The 25,712-nt window shown below is 33.2% G+C and overlaps 2 protein-coding genes across 5 annotated transcripts in view; both read right to left on the bottom strand.

The window, feature by feature from the left end:
* Positions 1–25,712, bottom strand: part of LOC144967556 (cleavage and polyadenylation specificity factor subunit 2-like) — a 402,879-nt gene that overhangs the window by 327,464 nt on the left and 49,703 nt on the right. The gene's annotated exons all lie outside the window — the stretch shown is intronic.
* Positions 18,607–25,712, bottom strand: part of LOC144963299 (cyclin-dependent kinase-like 1) — a 23,807-nt gene continuing 16,701 nt past the window's right edge. The window contains exons 2-10 of one of the 2 annotated variants that reach the window (XM_078897217.1): positions 24,930–25,170; positions 24,203–24,324; positions 23,350–23,422; positions 22,740–22,830; positions 21,975–22,175; positions 20,718–20,800; positions 20,047–20,103; positions 19,534–19,692; positions 18,607–18,933 (exon numbers count right to left, since the gene is read on the bottom strand). In XM_078897217.1, the coding sequence (XP_078753343.1) occupies positions 18,817–18,933; positions 19,534–19,692; positions 20,047–20,103; positions 20,718–20,800; positions 21,975–22,175; positions 22,740–22,830; positions 23,350–23,422; positions 24,203–24,324; positions 24,930–25,170 (1,144 nt within the window). In that variant the 3' untranslated portion in view covers positions 18,607–18,816. The remainder of the gene's footprint in view (positions 18,934–19,533; positions 19,693–20,046; positions 20,104–20,717; positions 20,801–21,974; positions 22,176–22,739; positions 22,831–23,349; positions 23,423–24,202; positions 24,325–24,929; positions 25,171–25,712) is intronic. The other variant, XM_078897206.1, reaches the window with a different exon arrangement.

The raw sequence follows: 25,712 nt of genomic DNA, 5'->3' as shown, positions 1-25,712 counted from the left end.
TTTCTCATATACATGATAGCATAAAATGTCATGATTATCACATTTATTTGGTGATGGAAGAATCAATGTAATAATTGGTTGTGGATGTCATTGCCATATTTAAGTATGTCTGTGGCCTATTGCCTCTATATTGTAGTTTGTCAGACTACAGCATAAAACTGGTGGGGTTCTTGACCTCTCAACGTGGGCCGGGATGTCACTTACTGTGTCTCCTATGCCCCTTATATGTTTTCTAACTTGCTGTCTGTCTTAGAATGAGATTACTTGGTTTTGTCCTTTGCTAGGAGGGAAACAGTCAACTCTATATTTATAGTTTTGGGAGATTCATTTTTTTTTCATTGTAAATCATCTCTCTATTTTGTATTGTTGTATTTGTTGTTTTAAATGTATAATGTAAATGATTTGAATGTGCTCCTCTTAATCGGATCCTGAGACTTTTAGGTGATCTCAAACTAAGTACACTGATGCTCTTGGCATCTACATCAGTTCCCTTTTTATACCATTCCCCTTTGTCCTTTTTCCCCTTTGTCCTTTTTTCTTGTGTGCTTTTATTTGTAAATCTACAATTTTTTACTATTCCATTTTACTCCCTTTCACTGTCGCAAGAACCATAAAACCCTTAAAAACAAACAAACAAACAAACCATAAAACTAATTTTAGAGTCTTACGTAATTCATTTGGTTAAATTGGCATGCTTCGACTGGGGAAACATGATTGTAGTTTTTTTCTGGCTTATACCCACCCCTCCTCAAGCATTGTACTATAATTCTATTACTTCTGACTTTTAAACTCATTTTTTAATGACAATGTTTGCCCTGACAAAATAATACAATATGAGGTTGAGACGTGGCGTCTCATTTGTTACCGTCAAAGTATGATATTAGGCATCGTAATAGAATGTTTAAATAACATGGAAAAGAACTGGTCCCACTTTGTTGCTGACCTAAGCCATTATCTTGCAATTCTCAACGTTTTGTTTCATTCATCATTCGACTAACATTATATTTCTTTTACTGGGTGGGGTGCCTGACCTCCCATAGTGGGCAGGAGGTACATACTGTGTCTTCTATCCCCTTATATCTGTTTTCCAACATGCTTTCTGTCTTTGTCTTGGAATGAGATTACTTGGTTTTGTCTTGGCCCTGGCCGGAGTCCTAGCTGGGAGGGAAACAGTCAAATGCATAGATATTTTTTTGGAGATGATATTTTTTTCCTTGTAAATCATCTCTCTGTCATGTATTATCTTATTTATTTTTAATGTATAATGTAAGCATTTGAGTGTATTCCTCCTTGTTGGATTTTGTGCTTGTGTCCGGATGAGACTTATAGGTGATCTCAAACTAAGTACATTGAAGGTATGCTCTTGGAATCTACATCTGATCCCTATTTGTTCCTAGTTCCCCCTTTGTCTTATTTTCTCTTGGTTTCTTTAATTGTAATTCTATAACTTTTTACTATCCCATTTTCTTCCTTTTTACTGGCGCTGATATGACCTTAATGTGTTGCAAGCGCCGTAAAACCCTTAAAAACAAAAACAAAACATATTTCTTTTAAATGTTTACTTGCTTCAGCCTTCTAAATAAAAAGGAATGTGAAGAAACATAATACCTAATTTCATATCAGGTAGATAACATATTACATAATTGCTGATTTTAATCACGTAGTGTTGGTTAGTTCACAGATAACAATCTATAATCAATTGCTAAATTAGCTTTAATATAACTGTATATTTGCACACATACTCTTAAAGTATTTATTTATTATTACTCAAGATATTCTGTTTAATATCACTGCATTCCTAATCCTCATATTCCATATCGGTTATAAAAGAAATTATACAAGTATAAAGTTATCATTATCATATGATAAATTATTTAATCCTATGGAGAGATAAGAATTTATATTTATCCACATGGTGGCTTGAATTCCCAATACGGTTACAACTATGGCCTTTTCTTCCTTGAGTTATAGCCCGACACTTCCCTAAAAAGGGCATCACAATACAAGGTAACGATCACCAAAAGAAAGTGAAAAGTGAGTGGTAGTTATCAGTGCTCAAGGCAGCAAATAATCCCATTGCTCGTATTATTTAATACAATTCACTATTCAATTATCTTTCTAAAATTGTCTCCTTGTATTGTGATGTCATGTTTTGGTCAGTGTCAGGCTATGAGTTTTCGAACGCTACGCACTGGGCTGGTGTCATTTTATCCTGTCCACAACTTTACTATTTCTTGTATCATAAATGTATAACATTTTTACTTTTTATGAGGTGTTATGTCCTGATTCTTAAATAAGACCATTTTGTTTCATCTGTTCCATGTTCAGGTCTTTTGTTTAGAGGTAAACAGTCTTTTTTTTTTTTTTTCGAGAGACAATTTTAAATCATCGCATCATTTTGTCATTATTTGGTTCTTTAACCCTCTCCTTACCAACTATAGGAAAATCGTCACATTCGTTACGATACAACCAACATTTTTCTTATCCAAATTTCTTTGTAAATCATAAAATTTAAAGAAAATGTTGTAGAGCATGTTTTGCTAAAGAAATTAGTTATCGCAAGAATGTATTGCTATTTTGTTTGAGTGATAAAAAATATATTTTTGTGTTAGTTGGATGTAAAGATTTTGGGAAAATCCTGAAAATGGATGGTAAGGAGAGAGTTAATATGTTTTTCAATGAAACCATTTGAAGAAAACAGAGGTAAAACCACAGATGTTCACTTTTTAGAATTTTTGTGATTGCCCTCTTTGACTGATTTTAGGCTGGGTGGGGATCCTGACCTCCCATAGTGGGCAGGGAGGTACATGCTGTGTCTTCTATCCCCCCATACCCGTTTTCCAATTGTTTCCTGTCGTTGTCTTGGAATGAGATTACTTGGTTTTGTCCTGACCCTGGCCGGAGTTCCTTGTCTGGGAGGGAAACAGTTGAATGTATAGTTAGAGTTTTTTGAGATGATATTTTTTTCATTGTAAATCATCTCTATTATGCATTGTATTATGTTTAGTTTACATATTATATTATATGATTTGTAAACATTTGAGTGTATTCCTCTTAGTTGGGACATGTGCTTGTGTCTGGATGAGACTTTTAGGTGATCTCAAACTAAATACTTTCTGGGTGGGGATCCTGACCTCCATAGCGGGCAGGGAGGTACAAACTGTGTCTTCTATCCCCTTATATCTGTTTTCCAACATGCTTTCTGTCTTTGTCTCGGAATGAGATTTCTTGGTTTTGTCCTGGCTCTGGCCGGAGTCCTAGCTGGGAGGGAAACAGTCAAATGCATAGTTATTGTTTTGGGAGATGATACTTTTTTCCTTGTAAATCATCTCTCTGTTATGTATTATTATTTTTATTTTGAATGTGTAATGTAAGCATTTGAGTGTGTTCCTCTTTGTTGGATTTTGTGCTTGTGTCTGGATGAGACTTGTAAGTGATTTCAAACTAAGTACATTGGTGGTATGCTCTTGGAATCTACATCTGATCCCTATTTGTTCTCAGTTCCCCTTTGTCTTACTTTTTCTTGGGTGCTTTTATTGTAATTCTATAACTTTTTACTATCCCATTTTCTTCCTTTTTACTGGCGCTGATATAACCTAAACGTGTTGCAAGCGCCGTAAAACCCTTAAAAACAAAAACAACTAAATACTTTGACAGTGTGCTCTTGGAATCTACATCTGTTCCCTATTTTACCAATTCCCCTTTGTCTCACCTTTTCTTTTGTGCTTTAATTGTAATTCTAGAACTTTTTACTATCCCATTTTATTCCTTTTTACTGGTGCTGATATGACCTTAATGTGTTGCAAGCGCCGTAAAACCTGAAAAACAAAAAAACAACCAAAAACTGATTTTAGGGGTCTGAGCTTTCCCTCTATTAATAGAACAGCGGTAAAACTACAACCATAACTCTTGATTGGTTGTAAGTTTTCCGCTGTTCTACTTATGCAGCTCAATGGGTGTGGGGTGTATGGGGGGGGGGGGGGGGGGGGGGGGGGGGGGGGGAGTCACAGTGGTTTCGAAAAGTGTACACATGAGGTTATTCCCATGTACTCTTCATTTGAGTAAATCACTTTTGTTAGGGATGCCGTGGCAGTGTCCGTGTCGGACTCTTAGATTGTTTCAAACTAGCTACAAGAATATATTGATCATGGATGTACTTTAAATCTTTGCTAAAATTGTCCGCTTTGTCTTCCTTTCTATTTCTTTTGTGTTTGAAAGCTTGATTTAAATCTAATTACTATACTATTATCTTCCTTTTCTTTGGTGTTGAAACAACCTTAAAGTGTTTCAAGCGTTGTAATATTCCATACACAAACAATCAATATATATTCAATCACATCGAGATTGTTTTTGTTTTATAATCTAAAGGTATCAGCTTACAGTATCTACTACCTAATTCTCACCAGTATAATGGACTTCTTATCAATCAAACCGCTGCTTAAATTTATCACTTAAACCTTAAAAGTATTATTAATTTATGCCACCTTCTTTTGCCACCAAGATGATAAGTTGGAAACGATACATCTACTATCCTCAATACCTGTTTCCCGAGTTGCTTCTGTCTTTCTCTTGGAATGAGATTACTTGTTGTGTCCTGGTCCTGGCTAGAGTCCTTGGCGGAGGTTAAAACAGTCAAATGCACATTATTAGTTTTGGGAGATGATATTTTTTTCCTTGTAAATCATCTCTGTTATGTACTGTAATATTTTCTTGTTTTGAATATCATGTTTTGTAAGCATTTGATTGAGTGTATTCCTCCTGGTTGGATCCTGTGCTTGTGTCCGGCTTAGGATTTTAGGTGATCTCAAACTAAGTACATTGATTGTATGCTCTTGGAATCTTCATCTGTTCTCTATTAGAACCATTCCCTTCGTCTTACTTATTCTCTTGTGCTTTTAATAAATCTAGACTTTTTTTACTATTCCATTTTCTGTCTTTTTACTCGTGCTGAAATGACTTATATGTGTCGCAAGTGCAGTAAAACCCTTAAAAACATAAAAAACAAATGATACATTATTTTGATTGTTCATTGAATGTATATCTCTTAAAAGTAGCTTGGCATTGAATTTTCAAATAAAAATCATTTGAAATTAGCATAGGAATTATATCATTCAATTAGCAAAACAAGTCAACCGTCGGCAAAGGAAAGTTAGTTTAAGAAACCATATTGTGGTCCTTTCTCTTACATCTTTGAGGAGGTTCTCTTGAAAAGTGACAAAATTAATATTGTTATTGTTGTTCGCCTCCTGCTTTGATAACAGTTGGCATCAAAGACAAATGGAATGGACCAAATGTTCGATTAATTTTTTGCTGGGTGTTATTCCATTGTTCAATAAGAGCATTTTCCAGTTGTGGTAGGTGCTGTAGTTAAATAGGATGAGCATGGAGGGCATGATCCAGAGCATCGCACTAGCTTTCAATTGGGTTGAGATCAGGCAACTTATCAAGTGACCTACAAAGTTTTACGCTTTAAGAATGCACGATGGATGATATGCTTTGTTGATTCTGCCATTTAAAGACTCTTCAGAAAAGATAACTCCCCCCCCCCCCCCAAGTTTATCACTGCTGGCTGGCTTGATCATTTGCCCACTGAAACCTGCCTTGGACATAGCGATAAACGGATGTTGGACATTTTTATTCCAGCACCGCTAAGATGGTATAAAACGGTATATAATTCGAGCACAATTTCTTGCATTTAGTTCATCTGTCTTGATTTATTCAATACTTTCTCAAGTTTGCAGCAAAAATCAACATATCTTCTCTAAGGTCTTATGTTTAGACCTACTTGATCTTTGTTGGTTCTTTGCAGTCCCAGTATCTTCCTGGCGGTTTCTAGTGGTTTAGACAGTTTATCCACTTACATTTAAATATTCTTGAAAAAGTTGAAACTGATGATCTGGGTGGGGTTCCTTGCCTCCATAGTGGGCAGGGAGGCACTTACTGTGTCTCTACCCCCCTAGATCTGTTTTCCAACATGCTTTCTGCCTTTGTCTTGGAATGAGATTACTTGGTTTTGTTCTGGTCCTTGTCGGATGCCCTGGCTGAGGGGGAAACAGTCAAATGTATAGTTAGTTTTGGGAGATGATATTTTTTTTCCTTGTAAATCATCTCTGTTTTGCACTGTATTATGTTTTCTTTATATTATGTATGATTTGTAAAACATTTGAGTGCATTCCTCTTGGTGGGGACCTATGCTTGTGTCTGGATTAGACTTTTAGGATCTCAAACTAAGTACTTTTATAGTGTGCTCTTGGAATCTACTCCTGTTTCTTATTTGAACCAATTCCCCTTTGTCTTACCTTTTCTTGGGTGATTTAATTGTAATTCTAGAACTTTTTACTATCCCATTTTCTTCCTTTTTACCGGTGCTGATATGAAATTATTGTGTTGCAAGTTCCGTAAAACCCTTAAAAACAAACAACAACAGACTTTTAGGTGATCTCAAACTAAGTACTTTGATAGTGTGCTCTTGGAATCTACATCTGTTTCCTATTTGAACAAATTCCCCTTTGTCTTACCTTTCCTTGGGTGCTTTAATTGTAATTCTAGAACTTTTTACTTTCCCATTCTCTTCCTTTTTACTGGGACCTCAATGTGTTGCAAGCGCCGTAAAACCCTTTAAAAAACCCAACCCCCCCCCCCGCCCAAAAACAAAACAAAACAAAAAAAAAACCAAACTGATGATCTTGTAATAAGCTTTTTGATTATCTGATTTCTGTCAGCTTTATTCAATCGGGGCATATTGGAAATACGTTGCATTTTGCCGCTCTTGCCATGGCAAATGAAAATAAAGGACTGCAGGTTAAATAACTCTCGCATTTTTGTTAAATTTCAACATTAACTCCTTGGACATGTACAAGGACAATCACTTGACAATATAAATGGACATAAGATAAGGATGCGTGAGTTTCCTCCAATTCAACTTGTTACTCAATGATCAACATTTTATGACATCGATATTATATGGGATTGAAATTTGTCAAGTGTTTTGTTTGTTTTTTTGGAAAGATTATATATTTGTTTTTATCTTTCGTATGGCTGAATTTGCATAAATCAAAAACTTAAGTATCTGTGAAAGATAATGGAAGACAAAGAAAAAAATAAATATTGAGAAATAATTATTTAAAGATAGTAACTGAAATCTGAGATAATATTTACATCATATTTCAGACATCAATAGAAACTTTATATGTCTGAATATAAGATTAATTCCACAAAGAAGAATATCTTTCTCTGATACTTCAGAGCAATAAAGCACATGATGTATCAGAGCAATAAAGTACATGATGTATGAGAGCAATAAAGTACATGATGTATGAGAGCAATAAAGTACATGATGTATGAGAGCAATAAAGTACATGATGTATGAGAGCAATAAAGTACATGATGTATGATGAAAAACTGCATTGCTTGTTGTTCCATTTTTTCAGCCTGCCTGTCTTTGGCCATCTATTCTTTAGTCCAACCTCTGAGTAGAGTCTATTGTCCTCTCATACTGGGCAAGGAAGTCACTTGTGTATCTTCTGTAGCCCGAGGCGTGTTTTCTAAATTGCTTTCTGTCTGTTTTGGAATGAGATTGCTTAGTTTTGTCCTGGCCCTAGCCAGAGTCTATGGATGAAAGGGAAACAAATGTTAAGTTACCTCCCATAGTGGGCAGGGATGTACTAACTGTGTCTTCCTGGGTGGGGATCCTGACCTCCCATAGCGGGCAGGGAGGTACATACTGTGTCTTCTATCCCCTTATATCTGTTTTCCAACATGCTTTCTGTCTTTGTCTTGGAACGAGGTTACTTGGTTTTGTCCTGGCCCTGGCCGGAGTCCTGGCTGGGAGGGAAACAGTCAAATGCATAGTTATTGTTTTGGGAGATGATATTTTTTTCCTTGTAAATCATCTCTCTGTTATGTATTATTATATTTGTGATTTTTAATGTATAGTGTAACCATTTGAGGGTATTCCTCTTTGTTGGATTTTGTGCTTGTGTCCGGATGAGACTTATAGGTGATCTCAAACTAAGAACATTGGTGATATGCACTTGGAATCTACATCTGATCCCTATTTGTTCCTAGTTCCCCTTTGTCTTACTTTCTTTTGGGTGCTTTAATTGTAATTCTAGAACTTTTTACTATCCCATTTTCTTCCTTTTTACTGGCGCTGATATAACCTAAATGTGTTGCAAGCGCCGTAAAACCCTTAAAAACAAAACCAAAAAACAACTGTGTCTTCTATCTCCCTATATCTATTTTCCAACTAGCTTTCTGTCTTTGTCTTGGAATGAGATTACTTGGTTTTGTCCTGGCTCTGACCGGATACCTTTGCTGAGAGGGAAACAGTCAAACGTATACTTAGTTTTGGGAGATGCTATTTTTTCATTGTAAATCTCTGTTATGTAATGTATTATGTTTTGTTTACATATTATATATGATTTGTAAACATTTGAGTGCATTCTTCTTAGTGGGGACATGTGCTTGTGACTGGATGAAACTTTTAGGGGGGGGGGGTGCTTTAATTGTAATTCTAGAACTTACTATCCCATTTCTTCCTTTTTACTGGCGCTGACCTTAACGTGTTGCAAGCGCCGTAAAACCCTTAAAAATGTAAAGTTAGAGTTTTGGGATATCATATTCTTGTTCTGATAAGTCATATCTTTCTTTGTTTTGAATATAAAGATATGAAAGCATTTGAATGAACTCCTTCTAGTGGGATTCTATGTTGGTTCTATGTTTGTATCTGGATGAGACTGATTGTGTGCTCTTGAAATCCTTCATATTTATGTTAACTGTTTCTCGTGTGCTTTTAATTATAAAATATATAATTTTTTGACAATCCCATTTTATTCATTTTTACTGGCGCTGAAATGACCCAAAAATATTATAAGCGCCGTAAAACCATTAAATATAAAAACAAGAAAAACAGTCCACTCAACGAAATGGCACATCTTTAGGGAATTTCAAAAGATTAGACCTTCCGTCTCCAAAAACTATTCCTATTAATGGCCCGGTAATTTAGATGCTAAAACGTGCTTGTTTTACCGTGTTAGTGACGCTTTTAGATAATTTCAGTGCCAGTTAAAAGGAAGCTGGTCTGGATGGGATTGTTACTGTTAGGTAAGGTCAAAATAGGCATAATATGGATCCTCGGTTCCTTATTTGAACCAGTCTTTTTCTTTGGTTTAGGTTATAGTGAAAAAAAAAGAGACGGGTGAATGTGTTTGAGAAAACCAATATAGTTTTTTAAGTGACAAGACTAAAAATCAAAGTGATACTAAGCTCCTAGAAGCTGTGGACTGTAAAAGAATATAACAGCTTTAAAAATAGGAATAAAATACCAAACACGGATTGTTTCAGGCTCAAAACCCCTTTTCAGACGACAACAAAATCAAAAACATAGATATATTACTTTATAGACCAGGTAGACGGAAGTCTATAAAATTTGAAGAGCACATTTCCAAACATAATGACGGGGCTGGTTTTTCAAGGTTTTCAAGGTATATTTTTTCAGAAACAGTTCCCCTCTACACTCAGAAGTGAACAAGTACCCAACTACATAATATGGATTTTGTATATTGTATAATATGGGGTAAGGGTGAAGACGATATTTTTTCCTTGTGAATCTTCTCTCTTTTCATATGCATGTGTTTTAAACTTGCTAATGTTACAATAATTTGATTATGTCCTTCTTTGCAAGGATTCTGTGCCTGTATCCTGAAGGAAATCTAAGGTAGTTTCACATTAGACACACGAATAGGTAGATATAACATATTGCTCCTCGGTCAGCTTCCTGTCTTTGTTTTGTTTTTTAAAAGGGTTTTCACATTAAGGTCATATCATCGCCAGTCGAAAGGAAGAAAATTGGATAGTAAAAAAATTCTAGATGTAAGGACTTGAGGAAAAGTTGGACAAAGGGGAATGTTACAAATAGGAAACAGATGTAGATTCCAAGAGCACACGATCAGAGTACTTAGTTTGAGATCACCTAAAAGTTTCATCCAGAAGACAAGCAAAGAGGAATACACTCAAATGTTTACAAATCATGTGTTACAATTAAAAAAAAAAATAACAGTACAAAACAGAGAGATGATTTACAAGGAAAAATAATCATCTCCCCAAACTATAACCATACATTCGACTGTTTCCCTCCAAGCCAAGAACCCCGGCCAGGGTCAGGACAAAACTATACTTATCTCATTCCAAGACAAAGACAGAAAGCAATTGGAAAACAGATGTAGGGGGATAGAAGACTCAGAGAGTACCTCCCTGCCCATATGGGAGGTCAGAAACCCCACCCTGAACTTCCTTTCTTTGTTCCAATACCCTGGTCTTGTTTTATCGGGAGCTTGTATTATTATTTTTAACTGGCGGTGAACGGTCTAAACGCTGTCCAAACTTCTAAAATAAACCAAACCGATCTGAAAAAGTGTGTATGAAACAGTGCCAGGCAAAGCACGAAAGAAAAATACAAGAAAAAAAATCAGCCTGCCTCAAAAAAACATACAGAAAAGAAAGACAAATCCATTCTTTGTTATACAAGTAGTTTAATTCTATACATGTATAGGTATATATATACATACACAGTAACAAATCTCAATGCATTTGCCTAATTACAAGGTATCATTCAAAATGATCAAGAAAAATAAAAATTGAAAAATCAAATATAACCGTAAGATGATGGAGTAACAAAAAACGGAATGAAATTATAATATGATATCATAATTATTAATTGTTATACAAAATAAAATCACAGACATTTCTACCACGTACATGCATTGAATAACATTTGAGATAAAATTGAATCGCCTTAAAAATATATATATTAATAATATATATTTATATTATAGTGTTTGATTATAGGTTTGGAAAGTTGAAATGCACAATATAGGAGTGATTAAAAAAATAGTGAAAAACACCGATGGTCCTATTAAAGCTTATGTGAGATCATGTTATTAGTTTTGGAGATATATCATCTAACATCAAATCACATACAAGAACTTGTATAAAAGATTTAGAATTACAATAGAATAATTTGATGATACGAAAGAATTTTTAAAAACTATATGTGGAGTAGATGATAAAAGTATTGAAAATGATTGAAGCTTCTTTTAAATAAATAAAAACACACGAAAAAGGACCCCCCCCCCCCTGGAAGTAATATGTTTCTTTACCCTTTAATGATAAACTTGATTTTTTTTTCTAATCATAATTTATCACAATTTTTACATGGTCAAAATTGCAAACCTTAAAATTTTCAACAGGAATTCAGTAACAATGAAGTAGGCTCTTTAGAAATAAACGATATTCTTCTTCTTCTTCTTCCTATTATTATTAGTACTGTTCTTATCAGTATTATTATTATTATTATTATTATTATTATTATTATTATTATTATTATTATTATTATTATTATTATTATCATCGTTATTATACGATGTTAGGATACAGTAAAATCAAACTCCATCTTTAATGGTTTATTTCAGATGCTTGTTCCCTTTGATGTGTGCCCAACACAAATTTAAGTAAAATATAATAATACTACAACTACTTTGCTCCACAATATATGGTTTACACAAGTAACCTCAATTCCAAAACACAAATTAAGGCCTGTGACATATTTATCCAACATAAAAATTAGAACTACAAGAATAAAGAGAAATAAGATCAAATTTTAATCCCGCTAAAATTAATTTTCTCACAACTTTTAAATAAAATCATCAGATAAAACGAGGTGAATTGGTAAAAAATTCTCTTTATATTAAAAAAAACCCAAACAAAACAAAAACAATAATAGTAAAAAGATCAAACACTCCCTTTCCCCGAACACAAGCAAACAAAATTAATGGGAAAAAAATACAAAAACAACAAGCTTGTTGATCAGAATTTATAAATCAGTTTGTTAATTATTTGTCATATAATTTGTGGGCATAGTCCATAAAAATAACACGCCACGTTATGCTATTGGTGGCCATCCTGGCTTTAAACTCGCACTGCGACGCACATTAATGGTTTTATAATCATCAATCTATGTGGAGACAAGATATTAATAGGAAGGTAATGTCATGAGGCTAATCATATTGTTATTATTACTATTACCTACTAGATCGAACAAATTTAAAATGAAAGAGGTAAGAAAGAGGTAGTTTAAAGCAAAAATATCACCAATGTATCACAACAGATTATTAAAAGAGGGAAAAATAACATACTACTACCATACAGTCAACGATGCAACACGGTGGTAGCCCTAACCACTGGATAAACACATTGGAAGGATGTCACGAGATATACAAGTTTATAGTATCAAATAATATCACAGAACACCGACATAAAATGGCTTTTATCTACAGGAATGTTAATAATATGCTCTATAGGAAATCACTACTCAACCAGAATGAAGGAATGGGAGGATAGAGGAGGAGGGGAGGGGGCGATGATAGGATGAGATATTATAGCATGGATGGTGGAAACGGAAGAGGCTGATGGGAAGTGGATAAATGAACACATTGGACGAGTGTCAGTTTGAAACAGAAGACCAGCACATGTGTGAGATATACATGGTTGTCACCAAAACCACAAAAATAACAAATTAAATTGGGTTACAATTACAGAAAAGAAAGAAAGAAACAAGATGTACCCTACTATAACCATACACACACCAAAAAAACCCAAAAAAAACCACAATGAGATATGAGCGTGGACGTGCTGAAGAATACACAACGAAGAGATATTTTTATTTTATATATTTTTTTCACATCTGATAATATCACAAAAAAAAACCTCTTCTATCACCGAATGAATATTGGATACACAGAACACCACTCTATCAGAAAAAATAAAATAAATAAGAACAAAAATTATAAATAAATAAAAGTGAAAAACTAATGGCAGTTATATATTTCAAAACAAATAAGCGAACAAACCAACAACAAACTATTCATCTTCTAGTTTCAATGGCTCACTGCAGTTAGAAGTTTCTTTCAATTTTTCTGACCCCTCTGTTCACGCAGCAGGGATTAGGTTGCTAGGTATAAAATATCTGAATGATTATTGTTTTTAAAAATTAAAAAAAAAGGACCAGGGATGACACTTTTCAAGCAACAACATCTTCTCAGTTAATATATGATTTACACTTGTCTAAGACCTCACTATCGGGAACTTTTTTTCTGATTGTGCAGTGAAGATCTAAAATGTTGAGGAATTCAATTCATGAGAGGGCTCATCTTAGATGTTGTTCTCATTATGTTAACTACCAATAAGTTGAAAACCAGGAATGATATGAAAGGCAATCAATGGTCCGACATCTGCAAAGTGGCTTTCAAGACTTAAAATAAAATTTGAAATGGTTATACAATCTGATATTTCCAAGATGATAAGTACAGAAAGAAAACATCCTTACATGCAAATGTACTTTACCACGGCAAAGCAAATATATGTATATCTTGGTTTCTGGCAGGAAAAATTGCTTGCAGCCACTGGGATAGGACGCAAGTCAATCTCAAAGTACTTTCAGTAAGATTTAATTGATGAAGCTATTCTATCACTGCTGAATGGATACAGGGTCAAATAAAATCAAAATAAATCAGTTATGTAAAAAAAAAAAAAAGACGAAAAAACCTACAAGACATCTCCCCCCCCCCCCCCCCCCCCCCCCCCCCCCCCCAAAGTCTGGCTCTACTCAAATTCAAAACAACTAGTTCAGTTTCTTGTGAGACAAAAACTCTAGCAATTGAGCTACCAGGACTCAGAGCCCAATCAATAATTATTATGTTAACTGAAATGTAAACATGAAGATAATTGATAGCTACCTCTCCAAATTCATGACTTTACAAAGACGTTCAAAGGAAAATATGATGGCTAAGAGATCTGAGCGTTGATGACGCCTATGGTATTTTCTACTTTTATGTAATAGAGAAATTTAACTTTAGATTCTGCACTTGCTTGTTTCGCAAAGTTTAATGGCGCTCGTGGCATCAAAAGGTGGTCTAAAGTTTCCTGCCCTGGAGTAAATCTGCCTACCTGCTAAAGTAATCTGTATGTTCTCTCTCATTGAGCATATTTTAATTCTTGAACAAAAAAAAAAAAAGAAAAAAGGGAAAAGAATCATTTCAAATTCACAAAAAAAAAAAAAAAAAAAAAAGAATACAGCAGCGATTCATCACAGCTACAGCTCAGAATAGAAATACCCAAATCTATTGACAAAATAATAATAATTTTAAAGAAAATCAATGAAAACAACATAATGGTGGGAAAACAATCAAAATAAAACAACAGTCGACTTAAACTATGCAATAGAGGTGATATTATACAGATGACATAATGGAATGGAATCATCGATACACTGGGTGGAAAGGATCTCAACAAATGAAAGAGGGAAGGGGGAAAAAATTATCCACAAGTTTTTAACACATTTTACCTGTAAAAGTTGTAATCAAGGAAAATTCTGAGTTTCCCATAATATATTCAAATTAGATGTTAAATCAAAACTTCTGTGTTACAAATTGTTTTGTAAAAGAGAATTCCTAAAATCCATAAATACCTTAAAATTGAGAAACAATTTTTGAAATGGCTCAACTGTTTCTCACATTTCTTCGAGTCTGAAATATTGTTTGTAATGAATTAGTAAAATATTGATTTACTTTTTAATCATTGCAGCTGTGTTCAATATAGATTCAATATTTCTATGAACTTATCAAGACGCCATCCTTCTTAAACATACATATGGCATATGAGACTTGGATATTATCCTTGATTCAACTTTCTTTTATTGTAATGAATTAAAATCTTTAAAATGATAAAAACTGAAATAATAAATCATATAACATCATTCCATTGCTGCATTACCATTTTTTTTTTCCATACTCTCTTCAACCACTCACTTTCATTTTTCATTCAATGTCTGTCGTTCATCAAAATGTACAAAAACCATTGAGAAGAAAAGTTCGTCAGATTCATTCATAACAAATTTCGCTCCATTTTTTCATCATTGACTGCGTACTATCTATACTTTGAATTAACAACATCGCAAAGGTTGGAATTTATACAGTGGACCTCGGATTAATAATTATCATTATAGCTGAGGTTGCCTTTAATGGAAGTAAACATCTCTGATATCACTTAGTAAAAAATAAAACAAACATTAAAAAGAAAAAGGAAAAAAAATTGTTGGGTTCTTTGTAGAATAGAAGACCTTGTTGTATCTGAGCTCGACCACAATAAGATCTTCAAGGAAGAAAATATACATTCCTCCTCGATATCTTTACTAATTAACATCAGAAATGCCTATTAGAGACTTTGGATATAACGAAAAATAACATTCACTAACGCCATTGTATCAGAGGGCCACTGCAACATCTTTTAAACAGACTTGTAAAATAAAGAAAGCCCCAACCTCATCCAAATAATAGTAATAACAATTTTTTTGGAACCCAACAAAAGACGCATGAATTTTTGAATGCAATAATTTACATTAAAAAAATCTTCAACAACAAAAAAGTAAAACAATAATGTCGACTGAAACTAATCAATCATTAATATCTTTCAAATCACCTGGAAAAAAAACAAAAACCTTCATATGGAAATTTGATCCATACATGTTTTGATTATAGAAAAGTTCTTTTAAGTCTGGGAGAAATTAAAAGCAGATTTAATATCTGATAGAAAAGAATTAAAAATTTCTTTCCCAGCCTTTCAAGCAGAGAATCAAACAGGCAATGAACCATGAAAACAAAAGCTTGCATTTCTATTTTCAAAAAACCCTAACCAAAAAAACCCAACCCAAAACAAAACGAATAGCAAAAAGGAAGAGTGATTTATTGCTGTTTGAAAATACAAAGGAGAAAACAAAATAAAACAAAAAAACATAAAAATCCTTTAAAAAAAAACAAAAACAAAATAAAACAAACAAAAACACACCAAAAAAACAAAAACAAACAAAGAATAAAAGTCAGGTTGAATTTCTTGATCGAAAAATTCAACCAAGCATGACCATTTTTCTTTGTTCGTGATCAAGTGACACATTGATTTCTGACTCCAATCTTGAAATCAGAGAAATGAGACCATTGAACGGACACGAACAATTAATTTTGAAAGAAAGAAAAGATAATATGAACAAAATAAAACGCTTTCTTTCTTTCTTTTTTTTTTACATAACAAATCCTTATCTGATAGAAGGAAAGCAAGAGGAATCCCCAGGCAAAGAAAACAAAGACAATTGTATGCAATAAAAAAGTGGATATATTATACGATCAACTACAACTAATTCAATTCATCTCCTTCAATTTTAATGAATAAGCAAAAGCAAATGTTTAGATCTTAGCATGAAATGCGAAGATGTTTCATGGTTCCCTGCCCGTTCAAATCTGTAAATATGAGGAATGAAAATTTATACAATCGAAAGGAAGGAAATGACACAATGTATAGGGGGGGAAAATGAAAACAAAACCGAAAACAAATCCCCTGTCATGGAATGCAAGAGGCCATTTTTATATAAGCCAAAAATATCAACTTGTTAATTTTACCACTAAATCTTTAGATTAATTCTTTCTTTAATCAGCTCAAATTCTATTATACAAATCACTTGCTTCTAAGGAAAGTGCAAACAATCAAGTGACAGAACTTGGGAGCAAAATAAACTGGTGACTGAAAATCAGTGTACATTATTTAAATCATGGTGAATTTAAAAAAAGAAGATTAACTTGCAAAAATAATTGAGCACACCGTGATTTCAAACGAAATAGTGATCAAATTTGTGTAATTAGATGAAATGACGCTACTTACATTATTAAGATCACAAGATAACATAAATTTGATCAAATTAAAAACAAAACACTTACACTTACAAATAAAAGAAGAGAGTAATTTGTCCTATAAAATTTAACGGTTTTCAATCTAGCCAACTTCTAACTGATTATTTAGAATAGACGAAAATTGAGATCTCTAAATCAAATCACAGAAAAAAAAATTTGCTAGATAAATCAGTTGAGATAAAAAAAAAAACAAAAAAACAAAAAAAAAACCACGAAATATATAAGAAAGGCCTGTTGGTTCAAAATAAAATCCCTTTTATGTTCCAGGAAGAAATGGTATATCTCATCCTAATCAGAACAAAATTGCAGTCATAACATATCTCACTCATGCCAAAAAACATACACACATGTGTAAATAAACCCAAGAATATATTCTTTAATATCAAAACACTGATAACAACAACACAAATATTATTTTACATTAAAACATAAATGCCAATTACTTCAAAAAGCTTAGAAGTTTCTGTTGTCAGAGTTAACCCTTTACCATTCATCCAGCACCCCAAGTTTTAAGCGCATACAATATTTATTACAAATGTCAATGTAATGGCGAAATAACACTGTCAAATATACACAATAGAACAATCGAGTGACCATTCTAGTATAGTCTTTCACACATAATTACAAAAATACAAAACCTTAATATCTTTGGTTTTTTAAAGCAAGCACAACAAAAATAAAAAGGTTACGAGTAAACAGCTGTTTGGACAAACATATTTTTTGCTTAGGCATATCGTTTTTCGGTAAAGACCAATATTCATATTCGTGTTGCATGATTTGGAGTCTTCAATATTACCTGGGTAATGTAAATGTTGCTGCTCGAAGCTCAAAGAAATAAATAACAATATGAAATTGAATGTAAGCTTTAATTTAATTACGAAAACAGATAAAATGGACTTCCAGGTTTCCCCTTTATCAACAAACAGGATGAATGAGATAATGTGGTAGCGGCGTTTAACGCAACTACCACATTAACTCACTCATCTGTAGTGTTTCATTCATCCTGTTTGTTGATAATAGGGAAACCTGAAAGTCCATTTTATCTGTTTTCGTAATTATATTGAAGTTTACATTCAATTTCATATTGTTATCAATATTACCTGTAAAAAGGAGAATGAAAACTAGAACAAATCTCCAGATCTGTCAGTTGGTCCTGATATTACCACTTTACAGTCTCTACTGTATCGACATCCAAATAGAATGTTAGGAAAAAAACTTGATCACAGACACGTTAAATATCAACAATCACATCCATAGAGTTTCTTGGTTGGAGGGATTCATTATGGTAAGAATTAGTGTACCATATATCAATTAACACTGTTTCTCTGTTCTGTAGTTAATTCTCTTCCGTTCAGGGAGGATAATGAAGCTTCAAATATGACTTATATCCTGCTTGAAGTATGAATACTCACATGTTTTTACAAGAAAATATAATATTCTACTCACAACCCCAGCATGTAAAGGAATCAGTTTGTATTACAAGCAGTCATTTCACAAATGAGTGTCATAAAACGCAAAACACAAAAAAATAAGTGATTGCAGAGCAGGTGTAGAAGGTGCATGGTGCGTAGAAGAGTTAGTTGCTTGCAGACACAAATTAGTGTATGTGCAGAAAATAGCACAACATAACAATGTTACACATTATTCACAGTGTCATATTACCACACCAATACGATGTTTCCTTTCAGCGAAGTGATAAAGTATAACCAAATCTTTAAACAATTTATAGTAAGAAAGCAAAACATGATTAATTTACTGAACAAAAATCAAAATTGTTTTCACTAGTTTGGTACAACTGATAAATGTAGAGTTGTTTTTTTTTCCTTTCCTGATATGACTCAGAATACCACCAGTGATTGCTTTTGAAGAGAAAAGTCATAGGTGAAATTGTGACGAAAATAAAAATGGCCTCCAGGGTTCCGGTGACACGAAGCATGAGACAAAGAACTTGGCACGATGAGAAGCGATGACTGCTCAAGGTTTTCTAGTTCCCGTCATGGCGCAGAACCCCTTGACCAAAGAGTCAGATGTTAGGTAAATGATCAAATTTACCCCGAGGCTTGGCTGCTTGCTGGTACTTTGGGTTGGGGACGGGAGAGGCAGCATTTGTGCTGGTCAACTGGGGCAGTGGTTGAAAGGGCTGAGAGAAAATACATAAGAGATAACATGTTAGACATGGACAAACCGATACACAATTAGCAGAGATTATGAGATTTGGTATCTCACATAAAGAATTATGAAACATTTGCTTTTTAAGTCCACAAATCATGACATTATGCATTTCAAAACCGGCTCTCTATTAAGTTAAAAAAATAATCCAATAAGTCCCCTTCCAGTATCTTATCTATTTGAAGGAAAAGAGTCATTTTAAAAAATCAGCAATATTCCCATATATATAAAGTTCTTTTAAGATGATTCATATAATCCTACAATCATGTTGGGGGAGGAGGGAAGGAGGGGTGAAGAAGTGGAGAGGAAGGGAAGAGGTTTGACGCCTTATTTAATAGAATATTCAACTCAAATGCATTTTGGGTTCGATTTTGTAACAAATATAGACTCCATCTTCAGATTTCCCTGTCCTCCAAGCTGGGTCAACTTGAGATAGGAAAGAATAATTTTACTACACACCAATGTGCTTATAAAAAGAAGTTACAATGATTAACTCTAACTCCATTTGGTTTAAGGACCTAAAGGCCTAGTTAACACTAAAGTATAAGTCTATAAGTCATAAAATCCTTACAGCTGGATAGTTGCTGGTTCGAGATTTGCTTTTTCTTATACTGGACTCCTGTTTGTTTTTGCCAAACTCCATTCCCATTTCCCGGTTGATGTCCATGTACGGATGCTGGATGAGTTGGGCACAAGTTAAACGCTCAGCAGGATCCATCATGACACAGTTCTGTAATAAGAAAAATCATTTGAATGTGTGTAAATCTATCAATGGTACATAAAACCATTTTTCTTGGGTGAAAAATATAAAGGCGGAAAAAGCTTATAAGTCATGACGTAGTGGTCAGCACAATGCAATTTATACTAAAATATATATATATATATATATATATATATATATATATATATATATATATATATTTTAAAAATCACACAAAAAAAAAATCAACAAACAAAATATGATACCCCCCCAGCCAACTAAAAAAAAAAAAAATACAAAAAAACAAACCTAGAAAAAGAATAAATAACAAATTAACTTTAAAAACCAGATGAACAAATAATAACATGCATTAATTTAGCATACCTGAAGAAAATTCATGGCATTTGCAGACATACCAGGAAATCTTTCCTCCAAAGGTTCCTGGAATAAACAAAGAGTAAGAAGGTATTAAACTTTCAATTACAACCATCAAAAACATATTTTTTTTCAAATGAAACATATAGAACCCCAACCCCCTAAAAAATGTTGGTAAATCAAAGTTTAACTCGGATTAAAAAATCAAAATACACAATGTCTCCCACATTTCTATGCTGATATATTTTTTGGAAACAAAAATTGTGAATTGTTTTCAGTTTAAGAAAACAATTTTTGTGCGGCTGTATGGTCTTGTGGTAAGACATTCGCTTTCGGATCGAAGGTCCCGGGTTCGATCTTGCTTGATGCATAGTGTAGTCCTTGGAAAAGGCTCTTTACTCACATTCTTTCACCATACTCAGGTGTAAAATGAGTTACCTGGCCGTTGGCATCGTTGTTTCTGTCTGAAAAATTGTAATATCGTCTTAACAGGCGTCATGTCTCGTTCTAGATGTTATATGTTGCTGTTGGTCAGGGGTATGTTTAGTGGATATTGTATTATATAAAATCTCAAGGTTTAAAAAGCTGATCATGACTAAGGAAAAAAGGAGGCAGTGAACTCCAGATTTAAACCAGAAATCACAACATACCCAAACGTGAAATAACTAATAATAACTTACCAGTCTATCAGGCTCTGGTATGCTCATACCTTTGAAGAATGAATTGTTGGAAAAGACTTCCACATGATGTGGAATGAGGTCACCTAGAAAGTCATTAGAAAATTCAATTAATTTATTTTTCGATTAACCTTGTGCAAAGACAAAAACATAAAAACTTTATTTATCTTAAAAAAGTAGTCCTTCAGAGCCATTAGGCCCAGTGAGCCAGAGTTTATCCCGGTTTCTATAGTGTGAAACGGACAATAGCAATTGCTTGAAACCCTTTGGATAGTATTGCAAAGTACTGTCTGCCAGATCTAACAGACCCAGCTACCCAATCACTGCTGTTTGGGTAGTGGGGTGTTCAAAAAAAATCTTGATTTCATCCTGGTATTGATCTCAGTTCCTTTGATTGTGAATCGAGTGCCCTACCAACTGAGCTATCTAAAACCCCTTACTTATCTTAAACAAATCGTTAAAGAACAACAATCCACTGAGCACAAGCAACCAAATCATCAGATGAGCGTGACAAAATTGGTATAAAGAAGATACATTGTGTCAGATGGAGATGGGACCTCTTAACATATTTAAAATTAGGTCAAAATGAAAATCAATATCATCAGCAAATATTCAAAAATGTTTAAAAAGGGAGAAAAATGAAATTCTAAATATGCATTGAACTTGCATGATTTGAAAAGTATTCTCATTATTTTTCACAAGATTTTAAATTATATCACAAGACACTCAAAATTTTCTTATTATTTCTGTTCCTTCAGCATGAAATAATAACAACAATCGTTTACTACCCTCAGAAAATCATAGTATGCAGAATACTTTCTTATAGGAACATCCATTATTAGGCAGAACAACTTGATTATTGTTAGATAGACAGGAAAATGTTCCACATAATATAACGTTGGACTCGCTGTTGTAACTGATCTAGTAAGAACCTCATTCTGTAATCTTTGTTAACATCATCAGACGTCTTGATTAAATTATAAATAAACAGTTGCCAATAGTGATGACATATTACAATCCAGTACCAGACTTGTATTAGGCCACCTAATTCTAAACATATCACAAGGCTTATCTTCAATCTCAAATGATTTTATTAACGAAAAATAGTGAAAATACTCCAAAGTAGTCATAAACTACAAAATTGATTGACATGATATGAGTACAATACTGTATGGACTGGGTCATCTTTCTTCACCCTTCGTTTTGTTTTTGAAATTTCAATTCATATAAATTTTTGTCTCGCTAAATCATCAAACATACCAAGAGTTTTTCGTATGAGGTAAAGCTGGTCAACATCAGACCGTCCTGGCCAGACAGCCTGACCGGTCAACAACTCTGCAAAAACACATCCAATGGCCCAAACATCCACTGGTGGGCCATACTGTGTGTCTCCTACCAAAAGTTCTGGAGCTCTGTACCACCGAGTAGCTACATAATCTGTATATTCTCCCCCAGGTCCCGCTGTTGAATTTAGAGATAAAAAGAGAGATTTAATGTGAGATGAATAAATTAAAAATATAATAATACAATCATTGGAGGGGGGGGGGGGGGGGGGGAGAAGGGGAAGGGGGTGGTGGTGGTGATTAAGTATTTAAGGCATTGCACAGTGACCTGGGTAATCAGAGTTCGACACTCCCTCAGGTTTTTGATCTTTTTGTTTTAATTGGGAAAAATGAGTATTTCCAGTTTACACATGAGTGATTCCTGTTGACAGCTAGCATTTGCTTGCTGGATTATCTATACTCCTTCATGGAATGCATTTGATAATACTGTGCAAAAGGGCTTGATTTGAGAAGGACCCCCCCACCCCCATCACAATAAAATAAAAAAAAAATTGTAAACTATATTTGATAAAACAAAATCTACATCAGTGCAAATAAATCAAATGCTCTTTTGTCTTTTCCTTGAAATTTCATGAAAGTTGTGCATTTAAACAATTAGAACAATCAGACCAAGGGAAAACAATATAATTTTTGAAAATATTAAGTTTATAATTAAAAAATGAGTTTGTCAAGAAAAACTTACTGAGTACTCTTGCAAACCCAAAGTCACACAGTTTAACATGCCCTTGTCTTGTTATTAATATATTTTCAGGCTTTACATCTCTGTGTATTGTCTGTTGAGATTGATTTAAAAAAAGTATATATATAAATATATATAAAATGACATTCTCAAATCAAATGAAAGCAATCTTTCATTTATTTTTAGCAAGTACAATTACTCTCTTTATTAAAAATTCTAAATCAGCTAGTCAACAATAATCTACCAATATTTTTACCAATAATTTTAATTTCGTTTTTTTATCACAAAATAATTCTAACTGTGACCGATCAAACAAACAAACAAAAAAAAAGCATTGAATTAGTATAAATATTGTATGCAGTCACAAAAAAAAATAAAAAAAATTGTGCATAAAAATGTAAAGATAAGCATCTTAAAGGGTTGGGATAGGAACATTTTCATGAAAAACAATTTAAGGATAGGAGTTAAGTAAAAGAATTTATTAAAAAAAAGAAAAAAAAAGATGTTTTTTGAAAAACCTGATATTTAAATAGTGGCTCTAATTCCAAATGCTGCAGGATTAGCCAACTAGCTGCAATTGAAAAAATAAAAAATAAAAGGAGGCTATACTTACACTGTGCTGATGACAAAAATTTACGGCTAATAAAGTTTGACAAATTATTCTTTGTACCATCTTTTCGGGAACCCTGAAAGAAAACAGAAAAAAGTCAAAATAAATGATTTTGCAACAACCAAAACAAGTTTGTGTGTAGATTACAGTGATGTTAAATCTTTTGTATTTCCACATATATCAGGAGATCATGATAACAAGGTTATAATAATGCTAATGGTTTACAAAAAAAAAAAAAAAAAACCACAAAAAAAATATACAAAAACTCATATAAAACATACAAGCTTCAAATACAAATCTCAACCTTGATCTATATTCTGGAGGGCTCGTAAAATCGAAAAAGTAGCCCTCAATCATGTCTATTAATTTATTGTACCAAACCACGAAAAGAAGAATTCAACGATCTAGCTGATTCTAAATTTGCTATATATTCTTCGAATGTCACAAAACTGAAGCAGAGGAACAACTTTGAAGGCTCAGGATTAATACTTTTTGAAAATGTTCGGATTCATTTCAATCTATAAATATAAAAAGCAAAATTTTCTGGCTAAAATGAGAAAAAAATGTTTTGTTGCATGTTTGACAGAATAGGAGAAAAAGCAACAGCGCTTAACCCAAACAAAATATAATTCAGTTAAATCAACCATTTATTGAAAGACATTTCCTAATTGGCTCCCTTAATCATCGAATAATTATTGGATAGCTGGGTATAATATTTGATCTGTTCTCTGTAAAAGACTCTTATTTAAAAGATATGCTTCCTGTTAGTTTCTCTCGGGATAGATGCCCACAGTATGACAACTTTTATATTTAGTGACATAACAAATAAAATACTGTAAGGTTTAAAAACACTTACCCTCGAGGATACCTTTCCAACTCATTTAAGACTGTGTGATCAACATATTCAAAGACTAAATGCAGACGTTTCCTTCTTCTAAATACTTCTATAAGGTTGACTAAATTCGGATGTTTTAATTGCTGAAAAAAAAGAAAGAAAAAAAAAAAGAAGAGAATTTGATCAAGGTAAATAAATAAATAATTAAATACACTATTCAATAATCTCCGATTTCGGATGGCATTTCATTCATGGAAGAATGTTATAATCCATGTTTATCAATATTAGAAATAGTGACACTTTGCTCATTACAAGAACATGGATAAATTAACTCCTTCATCTCACCAATCTTGCTTAAAAGAACCAGACAACATGTAGGAGTATCTGTCAAAATCAATTATAGGCCAACCTGGCATAACATGAAATGACAAACTCTATATTGTTACATCTGCATTCACTTATGCCTATATTTTAAATCTCTATATGACAATGGCCTGCTTCTAGCAGTAAATTTACTTTTACTTTGTCTTCTTCAACATGTTGTTCTGACCCCTTGAAATAGAAGATCGCACTACAGTTTATAATGTCACAATTATTACATCTACCGCTCACATTTTGTACCACAATACTTTGGTTAAATTAAACATGATTTTCACTCTCAAACGACAATAATTTTTTCTAAATATCCCATTTGGTGTATTGATTGACCTAAATCATTTCAAATTAAAATAGAAATAAAAACAATTACCTTGAGCATTCGTATTTCTCTCATTGCAATCTTTTTGATGAGGGGATCTTCTTCCGACTCCACAAACTTTTTAATAGCAACAAGCTGAGATGTCTCTCTATTGCGGCACTTGAATACAACACCATAGGACCCCTCCCCGATCTTACTAATTCTTTCATATTTTTCCATCTTATCTGTGGTGTTCCCTGTGGGGTTTAAGAAAGGACCCTGCTGTGTGCCCCCAGAAGGATCTTTCCTAGGGCTGTTGATATAAAAAAATGTATGACTGATTATATATTTTTCTTAATGTTGAAAAAAAAAATGATATAACATGAATCAGTTCTCCAACTTCTATGTTATGTCTTGATTTATCACAGGAGAAAATATATCAACAAATATTGTATTACAAGCCAAGTTCATTATGTAATGAATTGGAAATTTTGGTCCATTTGGCCTAACTCCAAGAATAAATAAAACAATGTAGAGCGAATTGGACCTGATGATTTATTAATATGCGATTTAGATTATATTCATGCTTCTATTGATAAATCAAACTTGGTGCGAATGATAAAACTGACTCTCATTAAAGCGAGCAAACTTACAATTTATTTATCTATTGATAATACATAACTGCAATCCTCCAACCTATCTAAACCTTAAAGAAAAATTATGTTTACATTAAAGTAGATGAAGCAGCATTGCAAACTGCGGGGAACTGAGGGACACATATTTCCGACTTAGATTTAGATAACGTTCTGATCGTGACTTAAACAGTTCCAAAATTTATTTTTAAAATGTAAATGA

The sequence above is a fragment of the Berghia stephanieae genome, chromosome 1, assembly GCF_034508935.2.
Source record: "Berghia stephanieae isolate SIO BIC M18660-M18661 chromosome 1, UCSD_Bste_1.3, whole genome shotgun sequence".
In the NCBI taxonomy this organism is placed as follows: domain Eukaryota; kingdom Metazoa; phylum Mollusca; class Gastropoda; order Nudibranchia; family Aeolidiidae; genus Berghia; species Berghia stephanieae.
Note: the sequence above shows the minus strand (reverse complement) of the source record. Positions and strands in the feature narration are given on the sequence as shown.